Source organism: Sus scrofa, chromosome 15, assembly GCF_054392235.1.
Source record: "Sus scrofa isolate SSC_HxYL_T2T_F1_AM1 chromosome 15, Sscrofa_HxYL_maternal_Yorkshire_Landrace_v2.0, whole genome shotgun sequence".
NCBI lineage: Eukaryota > Metazoa > Chordata > Mammalia > Artiodactyla > Suidae > Sus > Sus scrofa.
In genome coordinates, this window is record NC_139397.1 from 80814171 (window position 1) to 80840699 (window position 26529).

The window sequence follows — 26529 nt, forward strand, 5'->3', positions numbered from 1 at the left end:
GCATTATCCTAACCCCATTTAATGTCTTGATTTTCCTTCCTTTCTCTCTTGCCTTACACCACTCCAAACTAAAAGTTCTGTCAGTCTTCTACATATTAGATGAAATTGTTTTATAGGCTACGGTTTGTGCTTCTTAAAACTACATCTAACTAGTAAAATATAATTAACAATATTTTCAAATCAAAGATAATTCAGTTATTTACCTATGGACAAAATCATAAAACATTTTCCAAAAATTACAATGGTTGTATAATCTATATTTGTTTTTGGCCAAGATGAGACATACAATCAGTAATACATATTCACCTTTTACACTTGCTTCCTTCAAAGCTTCTTCATTTTATTCAGCATTTAGTTTAAATTAAATATTTAAAATTGAAGCTGTTCTATGTTGCAAACACAGCTAAAATGAAGAGCTTCAGTAGCAGCAGTGACCAGATTTTAAATGCAGGTAGATCAATAAAAAAAAAAAAAAAAAAAAAAAACAACCAAAGGCTCCATGTGTGAGTGGAATGGTTTATAATAGCTTGCAAATGACTATGTGCTTGCTGTAACCAGCTGTTCTTAAATTATGAATATGCAACCAATTCATGTTAAAGCCAAATCCCAGCACTCTTTCTACAGAGAAATCCCAGTAGTTTTGCTTGTTCTACATGTTAGCACTGTTAAGGATACAAATAGCAGTAAGCTTCCGAACAAATAGGACCAAACTATTGGCATTTTATGCACTGGGTCCATTATCACAGCGGGCGATGTCAATCACTGGTACATTCCTATAACAGCTCAGGCAATATGACAATGATCTTGAAGGAAAAAAAACCAAAATCTCTGCAGCATAGTCAAAGTCCTTCTGACAGCCTAATGCTTTCTTACTTCAGCCAATCAGATTGTCAGACCTGACCTACTAGAAGACTTGCATCAAGCTTGAAACATTTTAAAACATCAATCATAAAAACAAAGACAGGACATTGAATTATACAGTATTAACCTCTAGGGTTTGCATACAAAGACCTTAGATTTATTTATGTCCCAGCGAGTTAAGAGCTTCAGTACACCGTTCTTTACACCAAACTGACTGCCAATTTGATGAACCTCTCTGCCCTCAGCAGGAGTGCACCGTCTTTGATTAATGAGTGCATGCTTGTAGAAAAGTATTAAGAGCAGAAAACAGGAAAAACACACAATTATTTCTACACATAGCTGAAGTACCAATGCAATCATTATCTGCAAACAAAATGCTCCTTTTGCCTATGTACACATGTGCACACAAAGTTAGTAAAGGTTCTGATCTACATATTACCATCATTATTATCTCTAACACTTAATTCTTATTTGAAAGACATTTAAAAACCAAGGTGCAAGCCAAATTTCATAAATCATAAAAACAACTATTTTAAAGCAGTAATTTTATTTTTAAAAACAAACTAAAAACATCCTATCTTACACAGCAAATTTTTAAATATGTGGCATAAAAAGTATATTTTTACCTCATATTCTTAAAAAAGTTATGCATTAAAAAAGCTCAATATTCTATTTACAAATATCAGTTCTCTTAAATATTTTACATCTCAAACTGTATTATGACTTGCCACAAATCACATAGCATTCAAAACAGATTTAAGTCATATAAATTCATTTTAGTCTAAGTACCATACGTAACTGTAAATTAAATATATTTATTGCCCATGATTTCAAAGTTAATAGGGTCAACAGAAAAATTTATGAATGAAAATTTAAACTTTTTATGATTGTTCTGTTTAGAACTGCTTTCCTTTAAGAAACCCAGTGGGGGAAAAATCCTACTTAAATTAAGGGATGCCTATTTGCACTACAATTAGGAGTATGTCATTTCTAAAAATGAGCTAAGCATTGAGATTCATTTAAAAAAAGTTTACATTTAATATACAACTCAATTTGCCACTTAATTTATATCTGCCATGACATAAATATTTTCTGAATAAATATATTTCTCAAAAATTGAAACACAGGCTAAGATAATAAAATAATTTTAAGAAACTGTATGGTGAATACATTAAAATATAAAAGCATTATTACCTGAATATAAATTTTAGCTTTAGTCTCAGTAATTTACATTTATTTAAAAGAAAAGCATCTTTATAAACTTATGATTTCAGGATATTATAATTCTGGAATCACTCAGTGATGCATTATAAATGTTTAAATTTGTTTATATTGTATAAGAAGTCCTTTTCATTGGGTTTAACTCAGCAAATTATTCTAATCATCAATTTCACTTTTTAAGAATTCCTTTTAAAGGCAATATTCAATATTTTGAATATGTTATGTTATGCTCTTTGAAAAATTGTTGGTGTACTTAGATTTAAAAATTAAAAATTGATAAATATTAGAACTAGAAAATATCTCAACACAGTCATAAGTTACATTTTATCCTTCAACTCATCATCCTAAATTTGTTACATAAATTTTTTTTAAATATGTTTTTTTCTGTTGAGATGATCACTCCCTATTCTCCATCTTTCCTGTCTCCTCTTCCACCAAAACAAACAAAACAAAGAGCAAGTAATTAGAAAAAGTATAAAACAGAGGCCAATGGGATGATCTGACACCACTATAGTATAACAGTTTAATAGCTGAAACTATTAATAATGGTTATTAGTACAATAAAAACATAATTTCAAATTTTAAAATAATTAAATGACTACTAGTCAATTATATAATATTTTTACCTTCTTATAGAGAAAATTAAACCCCAAATTGCCCTTTTCCTAAATAATTCTTTTCTCTTCTAAATATCTTCTGCAGCAAAAGTTTAAAGAAATGTTTAGTCAAACAAGTCAACGTTTACTAAATAAGGCATATTTTTGAAACCTTATGATAAGATTTAATTTTATATAACCAAAAACTTCTTAAAATACCTAACTAGGTATTTAATTACTCCCTCAGGATATCAAATTTATTTTTTAAAAAATCATTAAATCTCAATGATAGAATTTCATCTAGGGGTCAAAATCCCCACATTACTTTGTGCTAAAGAACACCTTCTTTTGGCAGTTCCACCTAGGACTAGGTCAAAAACTCAGAAACTACAACTTAAAAATCCTATGAGAAATCTTTAAATCTAAAAGTAATCAAGTTCTAATGCTTCCTTTCACTGATTCAAGAAGATAAGACAGAAAACTAAACTTTCATGTAACTGTGATATCCTACATCTTGTATAGTAACACAAAAGTAGCAACAAAGACATTAACAATTGCAGTTCAAGCTGGGAGTGACTGTTCTGTTTCAATTCAATGACACCACTAATGGCTTCTTAGCAGCTCCATGAAATCAACCAGCTGTCAAGTTGATGCATCAGAAGGAACAGTTATGCACTCCCATAAGAAAAAGCAACACATCAGGATGTTTGGCAAAACATCTGCTCCTTTACACTGCAGTTCTATAATAAACATGCAAACAAAGAAATGGGAGAAAGGGCAACAGAATTAAAATTCCAAGGTTTCCATTACAATTTCATATGCATTTTAAATAAATGGCTTATAAAAATAAAAACAAATTTCTGCCAAGCTGAATACTTTATTTGAAATCTTTTGAAAATGCTAAATATGATTAGTCAGATTCTTTTAGGCAAAACCTACATACAAATCTTTCCATTTTTAAAACTAAGAGTAAACTATAGTTACCAAATAAAACCTTACCATGGTGTTACATACAAAACTCAAAAATTAATACTAAAATATAGTCTTCCTTCACTCAATACATATTTAGTAACTTATGCCAACAGTGTTTTGCATTTTCAAGACTAAATAGCCTAAAAATATTTTTCAGTAGTGTTTGAAAGAGTAAATGCTGCTACAGTTCAGCCCCAGTTTTTAACACATAGTAACAGTAAATATACCACTCTATTTCAAAATATGTATCTACTCCTACTTCTCTCCAAACCTCTATATGAAAACAATAATATTAAGTTCTCAGAAATAACTTCCTGCTTTTAAAGCATACAATTTGATTTCCCCAAAAAAAACTCTTGTCCTCATAGGCTTAAAATAATTTTACATTCAACCATTCATTTCAAACATTTGTAAAATATTACTTTTTTCTATCTGAAACTTACAACTGCCTCAATGTTCCTAAATTATTGATTATGCAGCACGGTGACAATATGTAGTGTTTACAATAGGTGTGAGACATCAAATGTACTTAACTACCATTTTCTTAAACTGCTTATCCTCTGTTGCTTGCCATTTATAATCTGCCAAATCTTCTAGTCCTTTGTTGCATGTATAATTTAGAACCATCTGTTCTATGTGCTTTTAACTATTTAAACATTTTTCACCTACCTACAATTCACATAAATGGCAGACATTCAATTCAGTCAAGCTTTCAGTCATAGTGTTTTACATAAAGCACATTCCTAAATAAATAGCATAGCAGATAACACCAAAGAAGGCTGCAACAGAGATAAAAACACACCCCATACAACATAAGTTTTTATGTGTTAGACAAACCTTTTCAATGTACTCAGAATTGTTTCTATTAGCTTTTTTCGAGTTAATTGTAGTCAGTGTTTTTCCCCAACCCAGAAGACAAAGAGAATGCAAATTAAATACAGACAGTTTCATGTCCTTGTTAGAAGAGAAGTAAATATGCTGACTGAAAATGACTGCAGGAGACAGAATTACACTTTCCCATTCAATTTACAGTGCCTCCTATTTATATACCAGTCAGTGTATCATTAAGTTTGGTCATGTGACCAACCGAACTTTAGTGAGGTGAAAAACTATTTTAGACAAGCAAGTTAAAACAACACTAGTTTATATTGTTTACCTTTTCATAATGGCTGACAAAGAGAGTATAGCTTGAGATTTTATTTTTTAAATCAATTCTGCCTTTTAAATACTGATTACATTTTCGCTGATCATTTTACTTAATTATCTGCTACTGAATTTGTAAAGTATCTAGTATCTCCAAGTATTTTCAATAGTTATCTTCTCAAAATGTAAAGAAATATGTACAAAACAGAGTATTTAATTACAAAAGGAGATCTAGGTCATTTTTAAAAAGTATACACAAATATTAACAAAGCTGATTAAAGGAAAATCCACAACAGAGAGTGGAGTAAATAAGAAATAAAGTATGCTGATTAAAAATAACATTTAAATCCTTTAAATTATAAAAAAAAATGTCGACAAAAGCTAGGTGAAAACCAAAGGATACTATAAAAGTTTCCCCCATTTTTTTGCACATAATTTTCCACCTGTTACCAAAACATAAATGTGCAGACACTAAAGGTTCATTTTGAGAGCACAACACAAAAATAAGCAGCATAGCTTATCGTTAACCTGTAAGTTACATAATCCTTTAAATGGTCCCTTAAAAACATGATAAAAATTAAGCGAAAAATTCACTCCTGGGAAAATTTCTCAAGTTTACATGACGTCACTGGGCCCCCTGAACATTCCCTAAACTTTGAGTCTTAACCAGACACTTTTTGACTTTGTAGTGTTTCTTTCCATTTCTTAAATAAAAAAGAGAGAGAGACTTGGGAATAAAAATTGCCCAAGATGGCGAAACGCTTGTTGTTTAGAGGGCAGGGGAAAAAAATGGAGGATATTGTAATATACACAAAGGGATAAATTTCAACAACTCGGCCAAGGACTGCAGCTGCTTCTCTCTTTATAAGGAAGCAACACACAAAAGATAAATACAGAGGGAAAGAAAAGAAGAGAAAAATCTCCCAAACAGCAGGGCTAGTTCTGACTCTCCGAACACTTCCTGCTTTTCCCATGTTCCAATTCTGGGGTTCGTGGAACTACTTTAAGGGGAGAGGAGCCGCGAAAAGGAAGGTGGGGCGAGAGAACGACAAGGAGATTAAAAGAGCGAGGAAGAGTTGAGAGCAGGAGGCAGCTCCCAGGGAAGAACTGCTAGGAGACAGACATGACTGTAGGAAAAGCTGTGTTCCTCTAACGCTCTGCGTTACTGAAACAGACCTACCCAGGTATCTAGATCTTTTCCCAGTTTCACCTGCCCCCCCACTCCCACTCCACCCCCAGCTCACTTCAGTAACTCTGGAGCTCCCAGCTACTCAGGGAGAGCGAGCAAGAGGCCCGAATTGGGGGGTGGGGGTGGCAGGCGCAGCTAATCAGTCCTAGAAGGAAGAGGGGGCGGAGGCAAAAAAGGGCAGCAGTAGGCGGACTGGAGTGGGGGGGTATCTTGAAACTACCCCGGCGGGGATGGGGGGAGCAGCGGATATTCCTGGATAGGAACTACGATCGCAAGAGTGCCAGAGGTTGTTTAAGAAGCAAAACTGTTGGTGGCAACCTGAGCGCTGGAAGCCGAAGGGAGGAAGAAGGAGACGCGAAGCCGGGGCGGCGGAGCAGGGCGGCCGGCACAAAGGAGGCGGACTCGCGGCGGCAGCGTATGCCCGCGCCGGGGGATGCACGGCCCGCGGCCCTGCTAGACCGAAGTCCCGCACTGGCAGCTACGAATAAAGTTTACATTCTCCTGAGACCGCACCCCCCACCTCCCACCCAGGACCGCGCTTCTCCGCGTCCTCCTCCCCCAAACTGCACTCGGGACCCCGAGCACCATCCCAGCCTTCCAGCCAGCACAACAAAGAGACACACCGACCGGCGAGGGTAAACAGCCGCGGCAGGGCGAGCAGGGCGGGCAGAGCGAGCGCCTCGAGATAAGCAACTCCCGAGTCTTCCCCGCTCGCCGGAACGTAGTTTCTCCTTTTCTGTTTCAACCGGCTTTACATTTGGAATCTTCATCTTCTCCCGCACCCCTCACACCCAAGGATTTTAAACTCACCTTTACTTTCGAACTGAGAGTTGCGGTGGATGGGATTTTTGCCTTCTCCAGATGGTTGAAGGTTACGATTTTTGTTTTTGGAAACCCTACCACCTCCTTATTTCTATTACTATTTTTGCAAGAAAAGTATAAAGAGAGTTGGAGTGGAGGTGAGATTTGTGATCGGGAAAGCCCTGGACTCCCTCCTTCTCCGTCTTCCGCCTCTCTCTTCTGATTAGTTCCTATCCAGCAGCAGATTGAAGCAGGAGATGATTCTTCTCAAGGTTTGTTCAGCAGCTTCACTTCTAGGCGAAGGCTTCATGAACCAAGTGACGTCAACCAACAAGGCTTCTCTCTCTCTCCTCTCTCTAACAATGAAAGTTGCTGTTAACAAGGGAAAAAAGAGAGAGAATTGTTTATACCATTTCAGTTCCAATAATAAATGACCTATCAGCTCCTAAAGTAGCCAAGGGAGGGAGGGGGTTGCTTCTTCCTCCCAAGAATGCTGTAGCTTTGAGTTTGTACCGTTCCTCGTCCCGAAAAAGTTAAGGAACTCAAATGTTTTTGTTCTACTTCTAAAAGTAGAGAAGACAGAAAATAGGATTGAAAGTGTAATTTTTTAAAAAAGTACACCGAAAAGAGGGAGCCCAGATTAATCATTTCCATCTAAACATTTGGTTCGTAAAACTCAGAATTCGGTTGAAGTCTAAAAGCTAATTTAATATGCCAAGAATTCGTGGATGTTTAGAACTCAAAAAGCAGGCGCAAAAAGGTCCCGGGATAAAACACTACTGCCCTAACACAGGCAAGTTAAACCGACTGCTGTAATGTTTATGCACTGAGTAAAAATTTAAATAAAACGTTAAAATAGTAAATAGTTTTAAAGTTTTAAGTTAAGACTGTAAAAGGTAACCTCAGTATTTTCCCCCTCAACTTCTGAGAAGGCAAAGAAGGGGAGGGATAACTAAATGTAGGAATTAGAACACTTGAAAAAAAAAAAAAAATCAAGACTGGGCAGCCCATTGCTCCATCTTTAAAATACACACGAGGTATGTTATTTGTCTACTCCCAGAATTTTTTTCAACTTTCATTTTCCCCCACCAATTTCAACATCCTGAAACCAATAAAGTTAAAGTAAAGGTGAAGTACACCCCATTCCCTGCTACGGCACACTACACCATAGCTTCCTAAAAGATGATTCTTTTTTTAAAGGCCTTAACCTTCGCAACACTTTATTAACCAAGACGACAAATAAAAATGTTTTTCATTGAGGTAGTGTTTTTCCCCTGAAGCACGTTAAAGTCTCGAAAGTTCATATTATTAAAAATTGCATAATAAAATTTTTAGGAGGAAGAGCAAGTGAAAGGCAAGCTATAGAATAATTTGACCATATATGTATATTTTGCACATGCATATGCGGATAAATGTATCTTAAAAGATGCTATTGTTTTATGTTTCCTCTTCAGCCACTGGCTGTGATTTTAATTGTGCTGGAGGATCTTCATTAGTATTAACACATGGGGAGATTTCACAAAGCTGCTTCATTAGGAAAAAAAAAAGCTTGGCAGACTAGGTCTTTTTGCATGCACTGAGAATGTCAGCCTTACCTCGGTCATTTGTAACATAATAAGTGCAAGTACAATGATTGCAAAGCAGGAGCACTGGGGGAAGGGCAGAAATACTGCCTGTCTAATAGGGATATCTGAAAAGAAGGCTGCTCATTACATAGTAAAATGTATGCTAAAAATTAGTGAAGATGATGTCTCAGGAGATTGATGCTAAATAAATTAATGTGCTGATATGTTTTTAATTATTATTTTTGTAGTAGTTTATTTCATTCTCAGGATTCACATAGAGCAGCAAAGCTGTGCTAGCACTTATTGATTTTTTTTCCCTGCCACATTCCCGGAATACAGATTTTAATCATTTCACTACACCACACTCAGTAATTTCATTAAAAACTGGAACCTTCCATCCCCAGAAAAGCATTTAATTTCAATGACATACAATTTCTCTCTTAGCAGAAAACTGTCTCTACAGTAAAAGCTGGCCTAAGGTTCAAATGCATAATTTAATCCTGAGTTTTCCATGCTCTGCATTCCTTTGAAGCTATAATTTGAGTAACTACCTAATAACTGTAATAAGGACAATAATTTCCTTATAATATATTATTAACTCATATTTAATTAACTCAGAGGCCAAGCTCTGTACATGTATGACTGGGTCAACAGTTCCACAATAACAAAACTTACAAATAATTCTCCAGAAAAAAAATATAGATTATGCTATAAGTGTGGAAAGCTAGCATTTAGATATTACTTTAGCAAAGAAACTTGCAAAAAAGTTCATTCACTTTTATATAACAGTAGTCATTATTCAAAACAGTATTTTAAAATATTTGGAAGAATTCACGGACATTTCTTTATATAAATAATTTTAATATTAATATTTCAACATTCCATTTCTGATATTTTGCCCAATCACTAGCATTACTGTTAAAAATAATCAGTTTTGAAATGATAAAAAGAAAGCACTAGATTCAAGTTGTTTCAATTTTCATAAAGAATTCTCTTAAAACATTTCTCTTGAAATAAAGTTAGGTGGCACACTTCAATAACTTGGATGACCAAAGATATATCTTTTACTTAAATACTTTAAACAATATACTGCAAAGCATGGTTCAACTTTTGTTTCCAATAATATTTTGAATAATACTGGGTTTCAAGATAGCACATTGGTTTTCCAAACAGTAAGTTTCATAGGAATATGTAATTTACATTGCCTAGTTTTTAGAGGAAAAAAGCCTGCGGGAAAACTATTTAACATAATAAAACTCATTTTGTAATTTAAATTTTAGATATATGCCTAATCCAAGGAAAAAAAATGATACATAGATAATAAAAGCAATTAGCTTATATAAATATAAAAATTCATATTAAAAATTTCTATCATTCCCCTCAGTGGTTTTATGACTAAAAAAATTTTAAAGTGTGTACATTTATGTGTGTATGTGTATATCACATATATATATAAAATTTCAAGTTGTAGCCGTATATAACACAAAGTTGTCTTTTCCTTGGTTGAATGATGAAGTAATATAACAAAGTAAGACTTAGTGTCATTAAAGATTGTTATAAAGGATAAAAGTAGTGATAATGAAAAACTTGATTTTGGTGTCTTTAAAATATTTTATAACTATATTTTTATTATCATCAAGGGCTTTTTATATAGTTTGGAAATATTTTTGCAACATTCTCAAAGGCAAAGTACAGTTAAATGATAATCAATAATTAACAAAATAGTTAACAAATGAAAAACTCACATAGGTTGATATCTAAAATTCATAAAAGGAATTTTTGTATTTCAATAAAAAATAAAATCTTCAATTTTTATATTAAAATAATCTTCAAAATAATTGGGGGTTATTTGGTAATTCAAATATATTACTTATCCAATTTAATCTATACTTTTAAAACTGCTATTTAAAAATAATTATACACTAAAAATTTAAAACTGGATTACTCCAGTATTTGATACCCCCTTACTAAGAAGTTGTGCTTAAATTATTTTTTAATATGATTCCTTCCCTTTTTTTATGTTATCTACATTTAAGTGTTTCAAAGATGACAACTCTTCATAGAGTTGAAGGGAAAAAAAGGGAAAATAATTATAAGTTATAAAATAATTTGGCTCCCACAGCACTTAAGTCTTCTACTTAAGATCATCACCTAAATTAGTACTTGATCATGTACAGAAGGTGAAAGAATTTAATAATCAAACAGATCTTTTCCAATATTACTGATAATTATTTCTGAAATTCTATATATGATACATACCTATCCCATAAACGAAGTATTCCACCACTGTGGACTAAATTGTTGCACTTTCTTCTGTAAAGCATCATCTACTTTTAGGACTAAGGCAAAACTTTTCAAATAGGTAGATATAAAGATGGACAGGTATCTAATTTACTACTGTAGTTATTGTACAGGGACCTTCAAAGGGTAAGAAATTGCTGTGTACAGAGAACAAAGTCTAGGCTGACTATAAAAAGCTAAAAGAACAAAAGATCTTAATGGTAGAACAAGCTGGCCACTGTCATGTCTTGTTTCTGTTTCAATCAGTACAGACTAATGAAGCTTTATTTGTTTTCATTCTCTGAACAAACATTTGAGTGCTCGCTATATGCTATGCACTCTGCTAGAGGCTGGAAGGACATGAAAAGCTCACATTCTGGTTGATGTTGAAAGTGTGAAATTCCTGGGAGATTAGAGGCTCACAAAAATCACATTATAAAGATACAAATAATAAAGTTTTGCAAGAATAACGAGGGTGGGGCAACAACTAATTCTGACTGAGGGTCTATGAAAAGCTTATCAAAGAAATCCCATTTGAGCTACATCTCAAATACATACCAGGCAAAGAAAGTGAGGGTGGATTCTGAGTGAAACCTGTTTAAATACAAAGAGCTACTACTACATCTTATGTCCATCTACTAGAGTGAGAAATACAATTTAGCAGGACTATTCAGCATGAGGTGTGGAATATCAGGGACAAGAAGGAAAAGGAGGCAGGGACCTGTGAGTGAAAGGCTTTATGGTTGAATTTATCCTGAGAGCCAACAAAGGTCAGCAAACAAGTGACATGATCAACCTTATTTTTAGGGAAAAATAACTGTGTAGGCAGTGCACATGATAGACTGTAGTATGAAGAGATTGCTTAACAGTCCATGAGGGAGTTCTGTGGTGCAGCAGGTTAAGACATTGTCACTGCAGCAGTTTGGGTTGCTACCGTAGCACCCCTTCAGTTTGGAGCCTAGGAACTTCCATGTGCCACAGAGGTGGCCAAAAAATAAATTAATTAATTAAAAAACAGTCCATGAGAAAAATGGTAAAAGACAATGGTACTGGAAGTTTAAAGTGAAATATTTTTGAGGTAAAATGTGGATTGTGTGACTAAGTAAAAGCAGAGTAAAAGGAGAGGAAGGGCTACACGAAAACCAGAGATTTCTGCCTTAGGGAACTGGGTAAATGCTGCAGTCATTTAGGTAAAGTCAGAATACATAAGGGATGGAGTTCCCATTGTGCATCAATGGGTTAAGGACCAGATGCAATCTCCTTGATAAGGGTTTAATCCCTGGCCTCATTCAGTGGGTTAAGGATCCAGTGTTGCCATAAGCCATGGGGGATATGGCTTAGATTTAGTGTTACTGTGGCTGTCGCATAGGCCTCAGCTGCAGCTTCAGTTCGACCCCTAGCCTGAGAACTTCCATATGCCACAGGTACAGAATATATAAGGGAAAACAAATCATAAGGTAGTTTGGAATTAGAAACAATTTATACTTTATAGAGCACTCTTAAATGGGATTATTAAAATCAACTGGAAAGTTTTTTTCAAAATGTACATACCCGGGCCCAGTTATCTACACATTGACTAGATCTGGGGTGGAGGCTAAGTATTTATTTTCTTTTTTTAAAAACTGATGGTGTTTCTGATACACACTGCTGATTAAGAACTTAGTTGATTATAAGCACAAGTTGATTATAAAATTCATCTGGAATAAACAAGAAAAGTTCAGAAAACTCTGCAAAAAGAGGATTGGGAGTAAGGGGAGGATGTCATATCAGATTAATAATGTAACAGCATTGGCACATGAAAAAAGACAAGAGAAAATTGACAAATTATCCAAATGCATATTAACATAGATGAATGCTGATTCTCAAAGCAGTAAGGAAGAGATGTACTTTTTCATAAGCAATGTTGGGATAACTGGTAATCATAAGGAAAAAGTAAATTTGGATCTGCTCCAAAAATAAATTTAAAAAAAGATCAGATATTTAAATACAAAAATTTGAACCCATACAAGTATTAGGAGAAATTATAGGTCAATTCCTCTGTAAACGGACAGTAGGGAAAAAGTTCCCAGCATTGGTCAAAACTAGATGCAGTAAAGTGAAATATCAGTAAATTTCAAAACATAAAAACTTTTGTATGACAAAAAAGAAAAAATACTGCAGGCGAAGTATAAAAACAAATGAGAAACTGAAAAAATCTGTAACACATGAGACTATTTAATAACCCTACATATAAAAAGTATCTAAAGTTGAATAAAACACCAACACCCTGATAGATATATGGTAAGATATGAACAGACATTTCACAGAAAAAGAAATGCAAACGTCCTTTAAACAGAAATATTCTCAAACTTGCTCTTAAGAGAAATGCAAATAAAGAGTCACTGAAATATGGAGTTCCCGGTGTGGCTCAGTGCTAGCAAACCCAACTAGTATCCAAGAGGATGCAGGGGTTTGATCCCTGGCTTTGCTCAGTGGGTTAAGGAACCTGCATTGCTGTGATCTGTGGTGTAGCCTGACCCCTAGCCTGCGAACTTCCATATGCCGCAGATGTGACCCTAAAAAGAAGCAAAAAAAAAAAAAGAATCACTGAAATACTATGTCTCACCCAACAAACTGGCAAAAATCCAAAAGTTTTACAACACAGCCTGTTAGTGAGGCAGTTGTGAGGAAAAGGAACACTCTCAAACACTGCTTGTTAGAGTGAAAAAGAGAAAAACCCCAACAAGAGAATTTGATATCTAGCAGTTATACGTGTATTTTATATTAGAAAATTCCACTTCTAAGAATCTGACCAACACAAAAGAATATAATATAGGCATATAAGAAGTTATTCTCTGAAGCATTGTTTTTTATAGCAAATGTCTATGTGAAAATAATAGAGAAATCTCACTAACATGAAGTCTGAAGACCAAAAGAGGGAGCACTCATCCATGTACCAATCAAGATCTATTCAGATACCAACAGGAAGACTTAAATCATGTCTCTCCAGCTGGAAGTGACACTGTTTTACTACCAATGCCAGAGGAGAAAGATCTCTTCCTTGCGTGGCAACAGCTCAACCAATGAGAAATTGTCACAACTCAGCCAGTTAAGAGCCATCATAATTTGAACTCCCAGTTTCCTCCAAGGGACTTCTTGTTTATGAATGCCTCTTCCAATTTTTCCTTTTTCTCTATAAAAAACTTTTCTTTCTTTTGCTTTATAGGACTTGCATATGGTTCTCATAGTTGCATGTCCTAAACTGCAAATCCTTGCTGTTCTCAAATAAACCCATTGGCTATTAATTGTTTTAGGTTAACATCTAGAAATAACCCAAATGCTCATCATAGGGAAATGGCAGGATAAATTATAGCATATACAGGGAGTTCACGTCGTGGCTCACTGGTTAACGAACCTGGATAGGAACCATGAGGTTGCAGGTTCAATCCCTGGCCTCACTCAGTGGGTAGGGGATTCAGCTACACCATTGTGGTATAGGTCGAAGACTCGGCTCAGATCCCGCTTTGCTGTGGCTGTGGTGTAGGCCGGCACCTGTAGCTCCCATTAGACCCCTAGCCTGGGAACCTCCATATGCTGTGGGTGCGGCCCTAAAAAGCGAAAACAAACAAAAAATTATAGCATACACATATGGTGGAGTTCTATTAATTTTTAACAAGGAATAAGGAATATATGTAGCATAAAATACTTCATCATCAACTCCAGTATATATTGTTAAGTTAAAAAAGCAAGATGGAGAAAATCATCTATGAGATACTGCCATTCATTTATATAGTTACCTCATTTATTAAAAAATTTTATGACCGCACCCAAAGCACATGGAAGTTCCTGGCTGGGGACTGAACCCATGCCTCCACAGTCACCCAAGCTGCTGTAGTCAGGTTCTTAACCCAATGCACCACAGAGGGAGCTCCTCTCATTTTTTAAATGAAAAGTCAAAAAATTAAAACACATGGTTACCTGCAAAAACAAAGTGAGCAGAGCAGTAAAGATAGAATGGTAGCAAAGTTTTTCATAAAACTTGTTTTGTAGGTGTGATTTTGGGAAACATATAAAATAATTTACATAATTATAAAACAAAAACACATTAAATTGGAGTTCCCATTGTGGTTCAGTGAGTTACAGACCCAACTAGTATCCATGAGGATGCTGGTCTGATCCCTGGTCTTGCTGAGTGGGTTAAGGATCCCACTTTGTGGTGAGCTGTGGTGCAGGCTGCAGACGCAGCTTGGTTCCCACGTTGCTGTGGCTATGGCATAGGCTAGCAGTTGCAGCTCCAATTGGACCCCTAGGCTGGGAACATCCATATGCCACAGGTGCAGCCCTAAAAAGCGAAAACAAACAATTACATTTTAAAAGCAATCCCTACATCTAAGGATGACCTGACCCCCTTGCTGTACAGTGGGAAAATAATAAAAAAAAAAAAAAAACCAAAACAAAACAAAACAAAAAAAAACAAACAAAAAAAAGACATCAGTTCACACCAAAAAAAAAAAAAAAAAAAAAAGCAATCCCATCAAAATGAAAGCTAAATGAAATCAATGAACTTACTTGTATATGGAGTTGGTGGCATAACCATACAGAGAAGAATATTCTAAGTGATTTTAAATGCAGTAAAGTTTTTTTTTTTTTTCTCCTGGCTGCCCTGCAGCATATGGAGTTCCTGGGCCAGGGATCAAATCTCACCCACAGTTGCGACCTAAGCCGCAGCTGCAGTAACATGAGATCCTTAACCCTCTGTGCTGGGCCAGGGATCAAACCTGTGTCCCAGTGCTCCCAAGACGCTGCCAATCCTGTTGCACCACAGTGGGAACACATAAATGCAGTAATTTTTTAAAAACCACATACAAACACTAACTTAACAGTACATTCCTCATAGGATTTAAACTAATAAAATGAACTTTAAAGCAGCAACTACAAAAGAGAAACTTAAATTGTTATCACTAATCATAGTTTTGTAGTATTAACTTGTGATGTTATTGTAATATTACTGCATGTATAGTCTGAGAAAAAACAAATGGTTAATTAAGTTGGATGTTTTTTGTGTGGAAAAAAAAGAAGCAGATCTAAAAATCAATGTTACATAAAATTTCTGATCATGAATTTGCACTGGATATGTTAGAATGAACTAATCAAATATTTTCTAGAAAATATATATTTTAGTTCCACCCACCATAAATGCCTAAAAATGGCATCTACTACAGTAGCAACATGCATACACTTATGTATCCAGTTATGGCTGCTAAACACCATTCACCCCTGAAATGAATTCCTTGAAACAATGTCTGATTCTAGGCTTGGGACAGGAAATATCCAGATAAGCCTAGAATACCCTATCATAGGATTAAACATGAAAACTATCAAAGATTATTGGGGTCATGTAAAAAGGACTTGGGAGTAAATTCGAAGAAGCTAACTTGAGGTGGTTCCCACTGGCCAAAGATGAGACAATTTTAATTTGTTAAGAATTACTACAATAGGGAGTTCCTTGGTAGCTCAGTGGGTTAAGGACCCAGCATTGGCACTACAGTGGCTGGGGTAGCTGCAGTGGCAGGAGTTCCATCCCTGCCTTGGAACTTCTGCATGCCACAGCTGCAGCCAAAAAAAAAGAAAAGAAAGAAAGAACTACAATGAATTGAAACACACACACAAAAAATATCTTAAAGTATGAGTTGATAATGATACTGAAAAAAAAAAAAAAAAAACTTTATGGAGTTCTCTTGCGGTGCAACTGGTTAAGGATCCAACATTGCCATTGCAGCAGCTTGGGTGGCTGTTCTGGTGCAGGTTTCATCCCTGGCCAGAAAATTTCCATATGCCTTGGCACAGCCAAAAAGCCCCCAAAACACAAAAAAACTTCATTGTTCACCTTTGAAGAATGCTAGGGAACCAATCACCTCATTATTTTGAAAACTGGTAAATAAATAATACAAATTATGACTTTAGTCAACATTTCCTATCAAATATACCTTAGAAAATCTAATTTGAAATTATTTTTGTATGTATAGATATATATGTATATACCTATGTCTGTATGTGTTGTATGTATATAGGTATGCATATGGATATAGTGTATACATCTATATCTTAATATTTCAACATAATATTTCATTTTTTTAAAAAGTTTAAATGTTATTGGCCTGCACTAACAGTTATTATGAGCAAGGAAATAATACAGATTTCAAGGTAGATAAAACAAAGAAGGAATATAATATTCTTATCTGATAAACAGCAAAATTACCAATTCATTAAGACAAACTTAAAACACTGGAGTTACATATCAAAGTTTTGAAGCAATCAAAACTTATACCAATGTACAGACATCATTCGCGTGGTCTTTCTCATAGCAATCCTCCATGAAAGCCAAAGGCATAATGATGAATAAGCTGATTGAATTAACAAAAAAAAGTTCACCCAAGTCAGTCACATAAGGCTGTGCATATTATACAGGAAACCACTCCAGGGGCAGCAATATACTGAATCCAACTCATTAAAGCCCATGCAGTCAAAACTTAAAGTTTCAGAAATTCTGCAAGCTGGTTGTTAAAACACAGCCATTATCAAAAATAAATATTTTAAAACTTAAAATAAATTATATTAACAACAAATAAATATAACTCATCACTTCTTATTTTATTATGTTTTACCATCATTGATGCCCTTGAGGTTATTTATGCCCACTGCAGTATGCAGAAAAAATGATACAGTGGTATGCTACTGACATCCCTTCCCAACTCTATTATTAGTGATATTACATTGGTAGTTTGAAATAGACCACGGCGGAAATGTTTAAAACGTGGAAATCAGCAAACACTACAAAGCAGGGCATAAATTTAACATTTTGGGGTTTTTTTGTTTTGTCTTTTCTAGGACCACACCCGCGGCATATGGAGGTTCTCAGGCTAGGGGTCTAATCAGAGCTGTAGCCACCAGCCTACATCACAGCCACAGCAATGCGGGATCCAAGCCTCGTCTGCAACCTACACCATAGCTCATGGCAATGCCAGATCCTTAACCCACTGAGCAAGGGCAGGGATCAAACTCGCAACCTCATGGTTCTTAGATTCATTAACCACTGAGCCACGACGGGAAATCCAAATTTAACATTTTGTTGACAGTCTACAATTAAGAAAGTGATAGGGAGTTCCTGTCGTGGCGCAGTGGTTAACGAATCCGACTAGGAACCATGAGGTTGCGGGTTCGGTCCCTGCCCTTGCTCAGTGGGTTAAGGATCTGGCGTTGCCGTGAGCTGTGGTGTAGGTCGCAGACGCGGCTCGGATCCTGTGTTGCTGTGGCTCTGGCGTAGGCCGGCGGCTGCAGCTCCGATTCAACCCCTAGCCTGGGAACCTCCATGTGCCGCGGGAATGGCCCGAGAAATGGCAAAAAGACAAAAAAAAAAAAAAAAAAAAAAAAAAAGAAAGTGATAGGAAAAATGTTAACCAAATTAAATTTATTTATTTATTTATTATTTTATATATATATATATATATATATATATATATATTTTTTTTTTTTTTTGTCTTTTTGCCATTTCTTGGGCCGCTCCCGCAGCATATGGAGGTTCCCAGGCTAGGGGTTTAATCAGAGCTGTAGCTGCTGGCCTACACCAGAGCCACAGCAACTCGGGATCCAAGCCGCGTCTGCGACCTACACCACAGCTCACGGCAACGCTGGATCCTTAACCCATTGAGCAAGGCCAGGGATCGAACCCACAACCTCATGGTTCCTAGTCGGATTCGTTAACCACTGCGCCACGACAGGAACTCCTAATTAAATTTAAAGTGTTACACAGAAACAGCACGAAAAGGGAGAGAGAGTAATCTAATATTTTTTCATTTCTTAAAGTTTTATTATAGTATAGTTGATTTATGATGTTGTAATAATTTCTCTGTACAACAAAAATGACTCAGTTATACATGTATACACATCTATTCTCTTTCAGATTCTTTTCCCACACAGATTATCACAGAATATTGGGTAGAGTTCTCTGTGCTATATAGTAGGTCCCCACTGGCCAATCAGTCCATATATCTCAGTGTGCATATGCCAATCCCAAACCCCTCATTCATCCCCCTGCAATCTTCTAATATTTTAAACCTATTAATGAGTTAGTAAGAAGTCTTTGATCAAAAAGTAATTTCATTTTCATCTTACTCTTTAACTTAGACAAAAATATCAATGACCATTTATATTAAAACTACATTCTTCAACAATTGTGCAACTATACGTTGGCTACAGATAGGGACATAGAAACAAGATTTTGGTAAACATCAACCAAAGTGTTCTATAAGAATAAATTGGCTATATGGATTTTACAATTAGTACTGCATATGTTACGATTTGCAAAATGTATACATTTTCATTCCAGAAAGATTTACCAGCACACCTCTGTTGGGAAGGACCACAATCACTAGCCCTTGAGAAGTGCACTGTCCAACTGAAAGATGTAAACAGTCCAGATATCTGATACAATGCGTTAAATGCTCTAATATAAGTATTCAAAGTGAAATGAGTGCACATGAGAAGAAGCAGTTATTTTTTTCTGGGGAGAGATAGGGGAAGGAGAATTCATATCCTAATTTGTAAAAGTCCATCTCATAGTAAAACCTTCTTTGCATTATAATTTGTCCTAATATATTACATATATTATTTTTAGCACTGAAGTTTGTAACAATTTAGCCCTGAAACACAGTTTTAAGCTCTTCAAGGTATTGATACATGCCATTTGGGCAAGCCCTCTGAAATCACAGAAATGATCTTTTTTCAGCGTCATGATGAAATATTTTTATCTATCTGATTTCAAAAATTCATATGACTACTTTCCCTCTTGACAGCCAACGGTTTCAAGTTGGGGAAAAAGGAGGTTTTTTGTTTGTTTGTTTGTTTTTGTTTTTAGGGCCGCACGTGTGGCATATAGGAGGTTCCCAGGCTAGGGGTCTAATCGGAGCTGTAGCTGCCAGCCTACGCCACAGTCACAGCAATGGAGGATAGAAGCCACGTCTGCGACCTACACCACAGCTCAGAACAACTCCGGATCCTTAACCCACTGAGCAAAGTCAGGGATCAAACCTGCGAACTCATGGATGCTAGTCAGATTCGTTAACCGCTGAGCCACGACGGGAACTCCCTTTTTTTCGGCAGGGGTTTATATTCACTGCTCATTTATTTTCACAACATTCTGAAGAATATATACTCAAGGACCCAAATTCAATCATAGGCATGGTTTTCACTATTTCTTTTAAACACTAAATCAAGATCAAAGTCCATATTCTTTATAGACAGTTGTGTCTGGGAATAACACACTGTGAGAAACAATATTCAACTGCCAACTCTTTAACTAGTGTAGTGCTATTGTTTCTCATATTCTGCTTGTACTCTGTCAATACTGATTCCAACAAACTTTTTCCAGAAAATTGTTTGGTTCATAAAATAATCACAAACCAAATTTTAAAAATATCTTCCACCTTAAGCATGAATCTTTAGTGATTTAAAAAAGAAATCAGAGATCCCACTGTGGCACGGGGTGGTGGGGAGGAGTAAGGACACGGTTGTCTCCGTGGGGGAAGGGGGTTCAATCCCTGTCCCAGTGAAGTGCCTTAAGAATCCAGTGGGGCTGCAAGTGTGGCTCAGATTCTATCCCTAGCCCAGGAATTTCCATATGCCAAAAAAAAAAAAAAAAAAAAAAAAAACCAAACAAAACAAACCCAATAAGCTCTCAGGCACATCTCCCTCATAAACAGTAAAACATTCAATGTATTCTTTACATAGAAGGTTTCAACCAAGTGTAAAGCCAGATATCTAATAGCATGCACATGTTAAAGAGTAGTTAGAGGGAGTTCCCGTCCTGGCACAGCAGAAACGAATCCGACTAGGGACCATGAGGTTGCAGGTTTCATTCCTGGCCGTGCTCAGTGGGTTAAGGATCCAGCGTGGCCGTGAGCTGTGGTGTAGGTCACAGACGTGGCTCGCATCTGGCGTTGCTGTGGCTCTGGCATAGGCCGGCGGCTACAGCTCTGATTCCACCCCTAGCCTGGGAACCTCCATGTGCTGCGGGAGCGGCCCAAGAAATGGCAAAAAGACAGGAGTTCCCGTCGTGGCGCAGTGGTTAACGAATCCAACTAAGAACCATGAGGTTGCGGGTTCGGTCCCTGCCCTTGCTCAGTGGGTTAAGGATCTGGCGTTGCCGTGAGCTGTGGTGTAGGTTGCAGACGCGGCTCGGATCCCGCTGTGGCTGTGGCTCTGACGTAGGCTGGTGGCTACAGCTCCGATTGGACCCCTAGCCTGGGAACCTCCATATGCTGCGGGAGCGGCCCAAGAAATAGCAACAACAACAAAAGACAAAAAAAAAAAAAAAAAAAAAAAAAAAAAAAAAAAAAGAAATGGCAAAAAGACCAAAAAAAAAAAAAAAATTAAAAAATTACTTTTTATAACCTCTCTCTCTCCCATATATTTATAACCTTTCTATCTTTCCCATTCTTGACTGGAGACAAAGAGAGAGAGAGAGAGAGAGAGAGGGAAATTATCCTCCAAGAGGCAAATAAAATGATAGAAATCACCTGGAAACAAGATAAGTTGGATCTTTTAAAATAGTAAAAAAGAAATTTATACATTGTGAATTTTTTATTTTATTTTTTTGTCCTTTTTTTTTTTCCCAGTGCCACACTCACGGCATATGGAAGTTCCCAACCAAGGGGTCAAATTGGAGCTGTAGCTGCCGGCCTACGCCACAGTCACAACAACACAGGATCCTAGCCACATGTGCCACATATGCCGCAGCTCACGGCAACACCAGATCCTTAACCCACTGAGCAAGGCCAGGGATTGAACCTGTATCCTCATGGATACTAGTTGGATTCGTTATAGCTGAGCCACAAGTTGATTTACAATGCTGTGATAATTTCTGCTGTACTGAAATTATTTCTGTATAGCAGAAATTATCACATGTTCAGTACATGTATAACCAAAGAGTGATTCAGCTATACATGTACACACCCATTCTTTTTCAAATTCTTTTCCCAGACAGATTATCACAGAATATTGGGTAGAGTTCCCTGTGCTATACAACAGGTCCCCACTGGCCAGTTATTCCATATACCTTTTGTGGAAGTTTTTATGTGTGGCTTTTGTTGAAAAAATTAGGTTTAATTCTTTGAGACTTTCTTGGAGGGTCGCTCTTACTACTCAGAGAGGAAATACACCTTATACCTAAAGGAAGAGAGCCCTTGGGATTTAGACCATTCCCTCAATTCAGGAGTCCTGAAGCCTCTGCTTCTGCCAGGAAATCATCTCCAATCCTCACGTTTCCCTTTTCAATCATCCCTTCCCAGCAGCTTTTCTATTTTTACACAATAAGAAAAAGAAAAATGTAAGGGGACTCTATACATTGATTCCTCTACTATTTTAACTGTATTAATGATGAATCTCAGAGCTCCCATTGTGGCTCAGTAGTAAGGAACTGGACTAGTATCCATGAGAATGTGAATTCTATCCCTGGCCCTGCCCAGTGGGTTAAGGATTTGGTGTTGCCGTAGCTGTGGTGTAGGCTGGCAGCTTCAGCTCACATTCAACCCCTAGCCTGGGAACTTCCACATGCCACAGGAGCAGCCCTAAAAAAGAGAAAAAAAAGATGAATCTCAAGATCATCATTAATCTTGACATTAAGATAAGATTTTAGGGAGTTAAGTATGGGTCTGGGTGCCACACTACGCTTTGGCAAATCTTCTGTTTCCTTCCTTGGCTATTGTCTTTTGAAATACATGACATGAGCTTCTATCCTGTTTCTTATTTTCTGGTTACTGCTGATGAATATTTTCTTTTCTTTTTTTCTTCTGGTTCAGCTATTCTTATCTTTTTAATTGTTGAAGATCATATCATTAGGTATCAGAGGAGGGAAATTCTGTAGCTTCTTTCTATATCTTTACATAAGAGTTTCTTTTCTTAATTGCAAACATGCTTAATTGAAAGCATATTAATTATTTTCAGATGATAATGATGCATAATAAAGCTTATAACCTAGAGGAATTTTTGTCTTCAAAAGCCTAAAATCCTTTAATATGTCCCTTTATTATTAGACCATATGATGTTTTCTCTATCATTGTCATTTAATTGTTCCTAGAATACTTACTGAACACCTATTATGTGCCAGTTACTATTATAGGTGCTAAGGATGCAGCAGTAAAAAAAAATAAAAATAACCTGCCCTTACAGGGCTTACTTTCTTGTGTGGAGAAATAGGCAATAAACACATAAGCAAATACATTGTGTATATCAGGATTAAAAAACTTTTTCTGTAAAGGGCCAAATAGTGAATGTTTCAGGCTTTATAGGCCACGTCTCTGCTGCAATTACTCAACTGTGCCACTGTAGTTAAAAACTAGCCATAGGCAACATGTAAAAAAGTGTGTGTGGCTGTGTTCCAAGGAAAGTTTATATACAAAAACAGATAGTAGTTGGAGTTCCCAGCATGGTGCAATGGGATTGGCAGTGTCTCTGCAGTGCTGGGATGCAGATTCAATCCCTGGCCCAGCATAATGGGTTAAGGATCCAGCGTTTGGCCCCAGCTGTGGCGCGGGTGGCAACTGTAGCTTGGATCAGATCTCTGCCCTGGGACTCTATGTGCAGTGGGGCAGCCCAAAAATTAAAAAACAAAACAAACAAAAAACAGACAGTAGTTATATTTAGCTCACTGGCCACAGTTTGAACACTCTGCTATATATAATTGTGACAGGTATCATGGAGAAGCAAGGGAAGGGAAGGGAGGGAGCCAAGATGTACAAGAGGTTCTAGAAAAAGTGAAAAAGGGCCTTATTGATAAGTTATCTGAGCAAAGACTTGAAAAGTGAGGGAATAAGGCATGTAGAAATATGGGGAAATTGCTTCCCAGGCAGAGAGAACAAGATTTAAAAATGTCCTTCAGCAGGAACATGCCTAGTTTGTTCAACAAACAGTAAAGAGGCTGATGTAGTCAAGAAGAGCACCGACAAATAAGGTCAAGAGAGACGGTGCCACATTTTGCAGGGCTTTTGAGGCCATCATATAAAGACATTGACTTTTTTTTTTTTTTTTTTTTTGCAGCACCAAAGCACGAAGAAGTTCCAGGGGTCAGGGATCAAACCCATGCCACAGCAGTGACCCAAGCCACAGCAGTGACAACATCAGATCCTTAGCCCACTTGGGCCATCAGGGAACACCCAAAACATTGAATTTTACCCTAAGTAGGAAACTGCTGTGTAGTTTTGAGCAAAGAAATGACATGGTCTGATTTAACTTTTAAAAAGTTCTCTCTGGCTTCAGTTTTAGAATAGTCTGTAGCTAAACAAAATGGAATTTAGACCATATAGGAAGCTGCTAAAAAATTCCAAGCAAAGGATGATCATACTAAGCTTAGAAATGAGGGCAGAGATTGAAGTAGTAGAAAGTGGTCAGATTCTTTACATTTGAAGGTAGAGGTAAAGGATCTGTTAATGGAGTTTGATATGTAATATAAGAAAAAGATTGCCAGTGCATGACTCCAGAGTTTCTGTCCTCAGAACTAAAAGCAAAAAGTTAGCATTTAATACATAGACTGCAAAAGAGTTGCTTTGGGTGAGGGAGTTGGGGTTTGGTGTAAATCAATAGTTTGGTATTTATCAAGCTGAAGATGCTAACTAAATACCCAGGTGGCAATGTTAAGCACAAAAATGACTCTATAAGTTTGGAGTTCAGGGAAAGGTCCAGGCTGGAGATATAAATTTGGGAGTTACTTGCTTATAGTATTTAAAATATGAAATGGTAGGACTCCCCTGGTAGCTCAGCAGGCTAAGGATCCAGCATTGCCCAGAAACTTCTGCATGATGTGGGCATGGTCAAAAAAAAAAAAAAGACATGGTGAGATCATCACCATGCCCTCTAATACTGTGGTAACTTAGAAGCTGGAGATATGAGGAAAAACCAGGAAAATAAGGGATGGCCACTAGTGAAGAGAGTGAAAAAACAAAGAGCAATGTTTTAAAAATCAAATAAAAAACATGTTCAAGAAGGACATAGTGATAAATCGTTTCAATTGCCATTGATAAACTAAGAGTAAAAATTAGCAATTGGATTGGAAACGTATACACATCACAGCATTTTCACTGAAGTGGTTCCAGAAAGTTAAAAAACAAAACCATCTTTCAGTTCAGGAGTACGTCTTTATGAAGTTTTTTTCTATATGGGTTGGGAAAATAAATATTTTCTGAACCCTTGAAAATCTGAGAATATTTTCAGGTTCTTTTCATACATGAAAGACAAATCAGTTAAGCACAAAATTCTTTTTTTTTTTTTTCCCTTCTTTCTTTCTAGAGCCGCACACATGGAATATGGAGGTTTCCAAGCTAGGGGTTGAATCGGAGCAATAGCCGCGAGCTTACACCACATCTGAGCCGTGTCTGTGACCTACACCACAGTTCATGGCAATGCCAGATCCTTAACCCACTGGGCGAGGCCAGGGATCAAACCCTCATGGCTCCTAGTCGGGTTCATTAACTGATGAGCCATGAGGGGAACTCCTGAGCACAAAATTCTTAAATCAATTTTATCCTTCCTCTTAAAATTCTCTCTCTCTCCACGGTCTTAGGGAATTTATAGAGAGAGTTGAGACCATCCTGATTTTTACTTTAAGTAAATGATTCTTTTGCTTAGTTGTTTATCCTTATTACAATAATTCAAAAAGACATCAGTTGCATTTAAGAATGGTTCTCTTTTACCTTGATTTTTCTTTTATTAGGCTGAATTATTTAATTAGAATATTTAGATTAAAAATCTTACATTTTTAATGTTTGCTTCTTTTCCAGTTATTTTACAGGATACCTAAGTTGAATATGTTTCTGTTATAATATGATTTGCATATTTTCTTCTTCTTTACCTCTGCTTATATAGTAAACTCAAGATAGTTATCACTGATTTGTCTGCATGGTTATTTAGTTACATATTGCCTCTAATATAGACTTAAATTCTATCAGTGCATTTTTAATCACCATGAAATCTTTCTTCGTATCACTCAACTCCTTTTTTACCTAAGATTTTTCTATTCTCATTTAGGTTTTCTGCTCAACTTGTATTAACAACATACCTACTCTCTAACCTTTATGACAGAAATTGAAAATGTTTATAAGATTTTCTTCTAGTTAGTTTTTAGTGTTATATTGTTTCATTAACATGGGGAATAATACTAATTTTCTCTTGTTCTGTAATACATTTTCCATAGATTGTTGGAGTAACTTTTTTTTTCACTTTAATGAGGTGATGTTTATACCAATTTAGTATTTGTCGTACTGACTTCCTTTCTACACACTTACATGATTTACAGCTTCACAGATTTATAGCTGGGAGGAATATATAAATATACATTTTATATATATATATATATATATATATATATATATATATATATATACACACACACACACACATACATAGCAAATGAGTATATATTAATGTGTGAGTGTATATAATTTATCATTAGATTCCCATTAAGGTCATCAAGTAGTTGAGATTTCCTAGGGATTAGGCCACTCACCAAAGGTAAGTTTACTGACTTTCACATCCTTTCCACATGTAAACTACATTCATTCCATTTCAGCAGCCCCAAAAGTCTTAACTCATTTCAGCACCAACTTTAAAGTCTAAACCCCAAAGTCTCATGGGTAAGATTGGAAATACAACTCATCATGACAGAAAATTCCTCTCTAGTTGTTAACATAACAAAACCAGACAAGTTATAAGCTTCCAAAATACAATGGTGGGACAGGCAAAGGAAGACGTTCTCATTTTGGATATTCTCATTCCAAAAGGGAGAAATAGGAAAGAAAGAAGACATGAGGAGTCTGTGACCTATACCACAGCTCACAGCAATGCCAGATCGTTAACCCACCGATCTAGGCCAGGG

The 26529-nt window shown here is 36.3% G+C and overlaps 3 protein-coding genes across 3 annotated transcripts in view; 2 read left to right on the plus strand and 1 right to left on the minus strand.

Annotated features, from left to right (window-relative positions):
- Positions 1-26529, plus strand: part of DAPL1 (death associated protein like 1) — a 933549-nt gene that overhangs the window by 768400 nt on the left and 138620 nt on the right. The window lies entirely within an intron of this gene.
- BAZ2B (bromodomain adjacent to zinc finger domain 2B) overlaps positions 1-26529 on the minus strand; it is a 394559-nt gene that overhangs the window by 309201 nt on the left and 58829 nt on the right. The window contains 1 exon segment of the mRNA NM_001445102.1: positions 6793-7155. The gene's annotated coding sequence lies outside the window, so the exon portion shown is untranslated.
- LOC110256932 (uncharacterized) lies at positions 5544-25544 on the plus strand. The gene is made up of 3 exons (XM_084999102.1): positions 5544-5594; positions 6061-7576; positions 23700-25544. The coding sequence occupies exons 1-2, from the start codon at positions 5544-5546 to the stop codon at positions 6619-6621; spliced, it is 612 nt and encodes a 203-aa protein (XP_084855228.1). The 3' UTR covers positions 6622-7576; positions 23700-25544.

Coding starts and splice junctions, on each gene's coding strand:
- LOC110256932 (XM_084999102.1), top strand. CDS start 5,544: ATGGCGAAACGCTTGTTGTTTAGAGGGCAGGGGAAAAAAATGGAGGAT. Junction 5,595..6,060: donor GGAAAAAAATGGAGGATATT/GTAATATACACA, acceptor TGGAGCTCCCAG/CTACTCAGGGAGAGCGAGCA.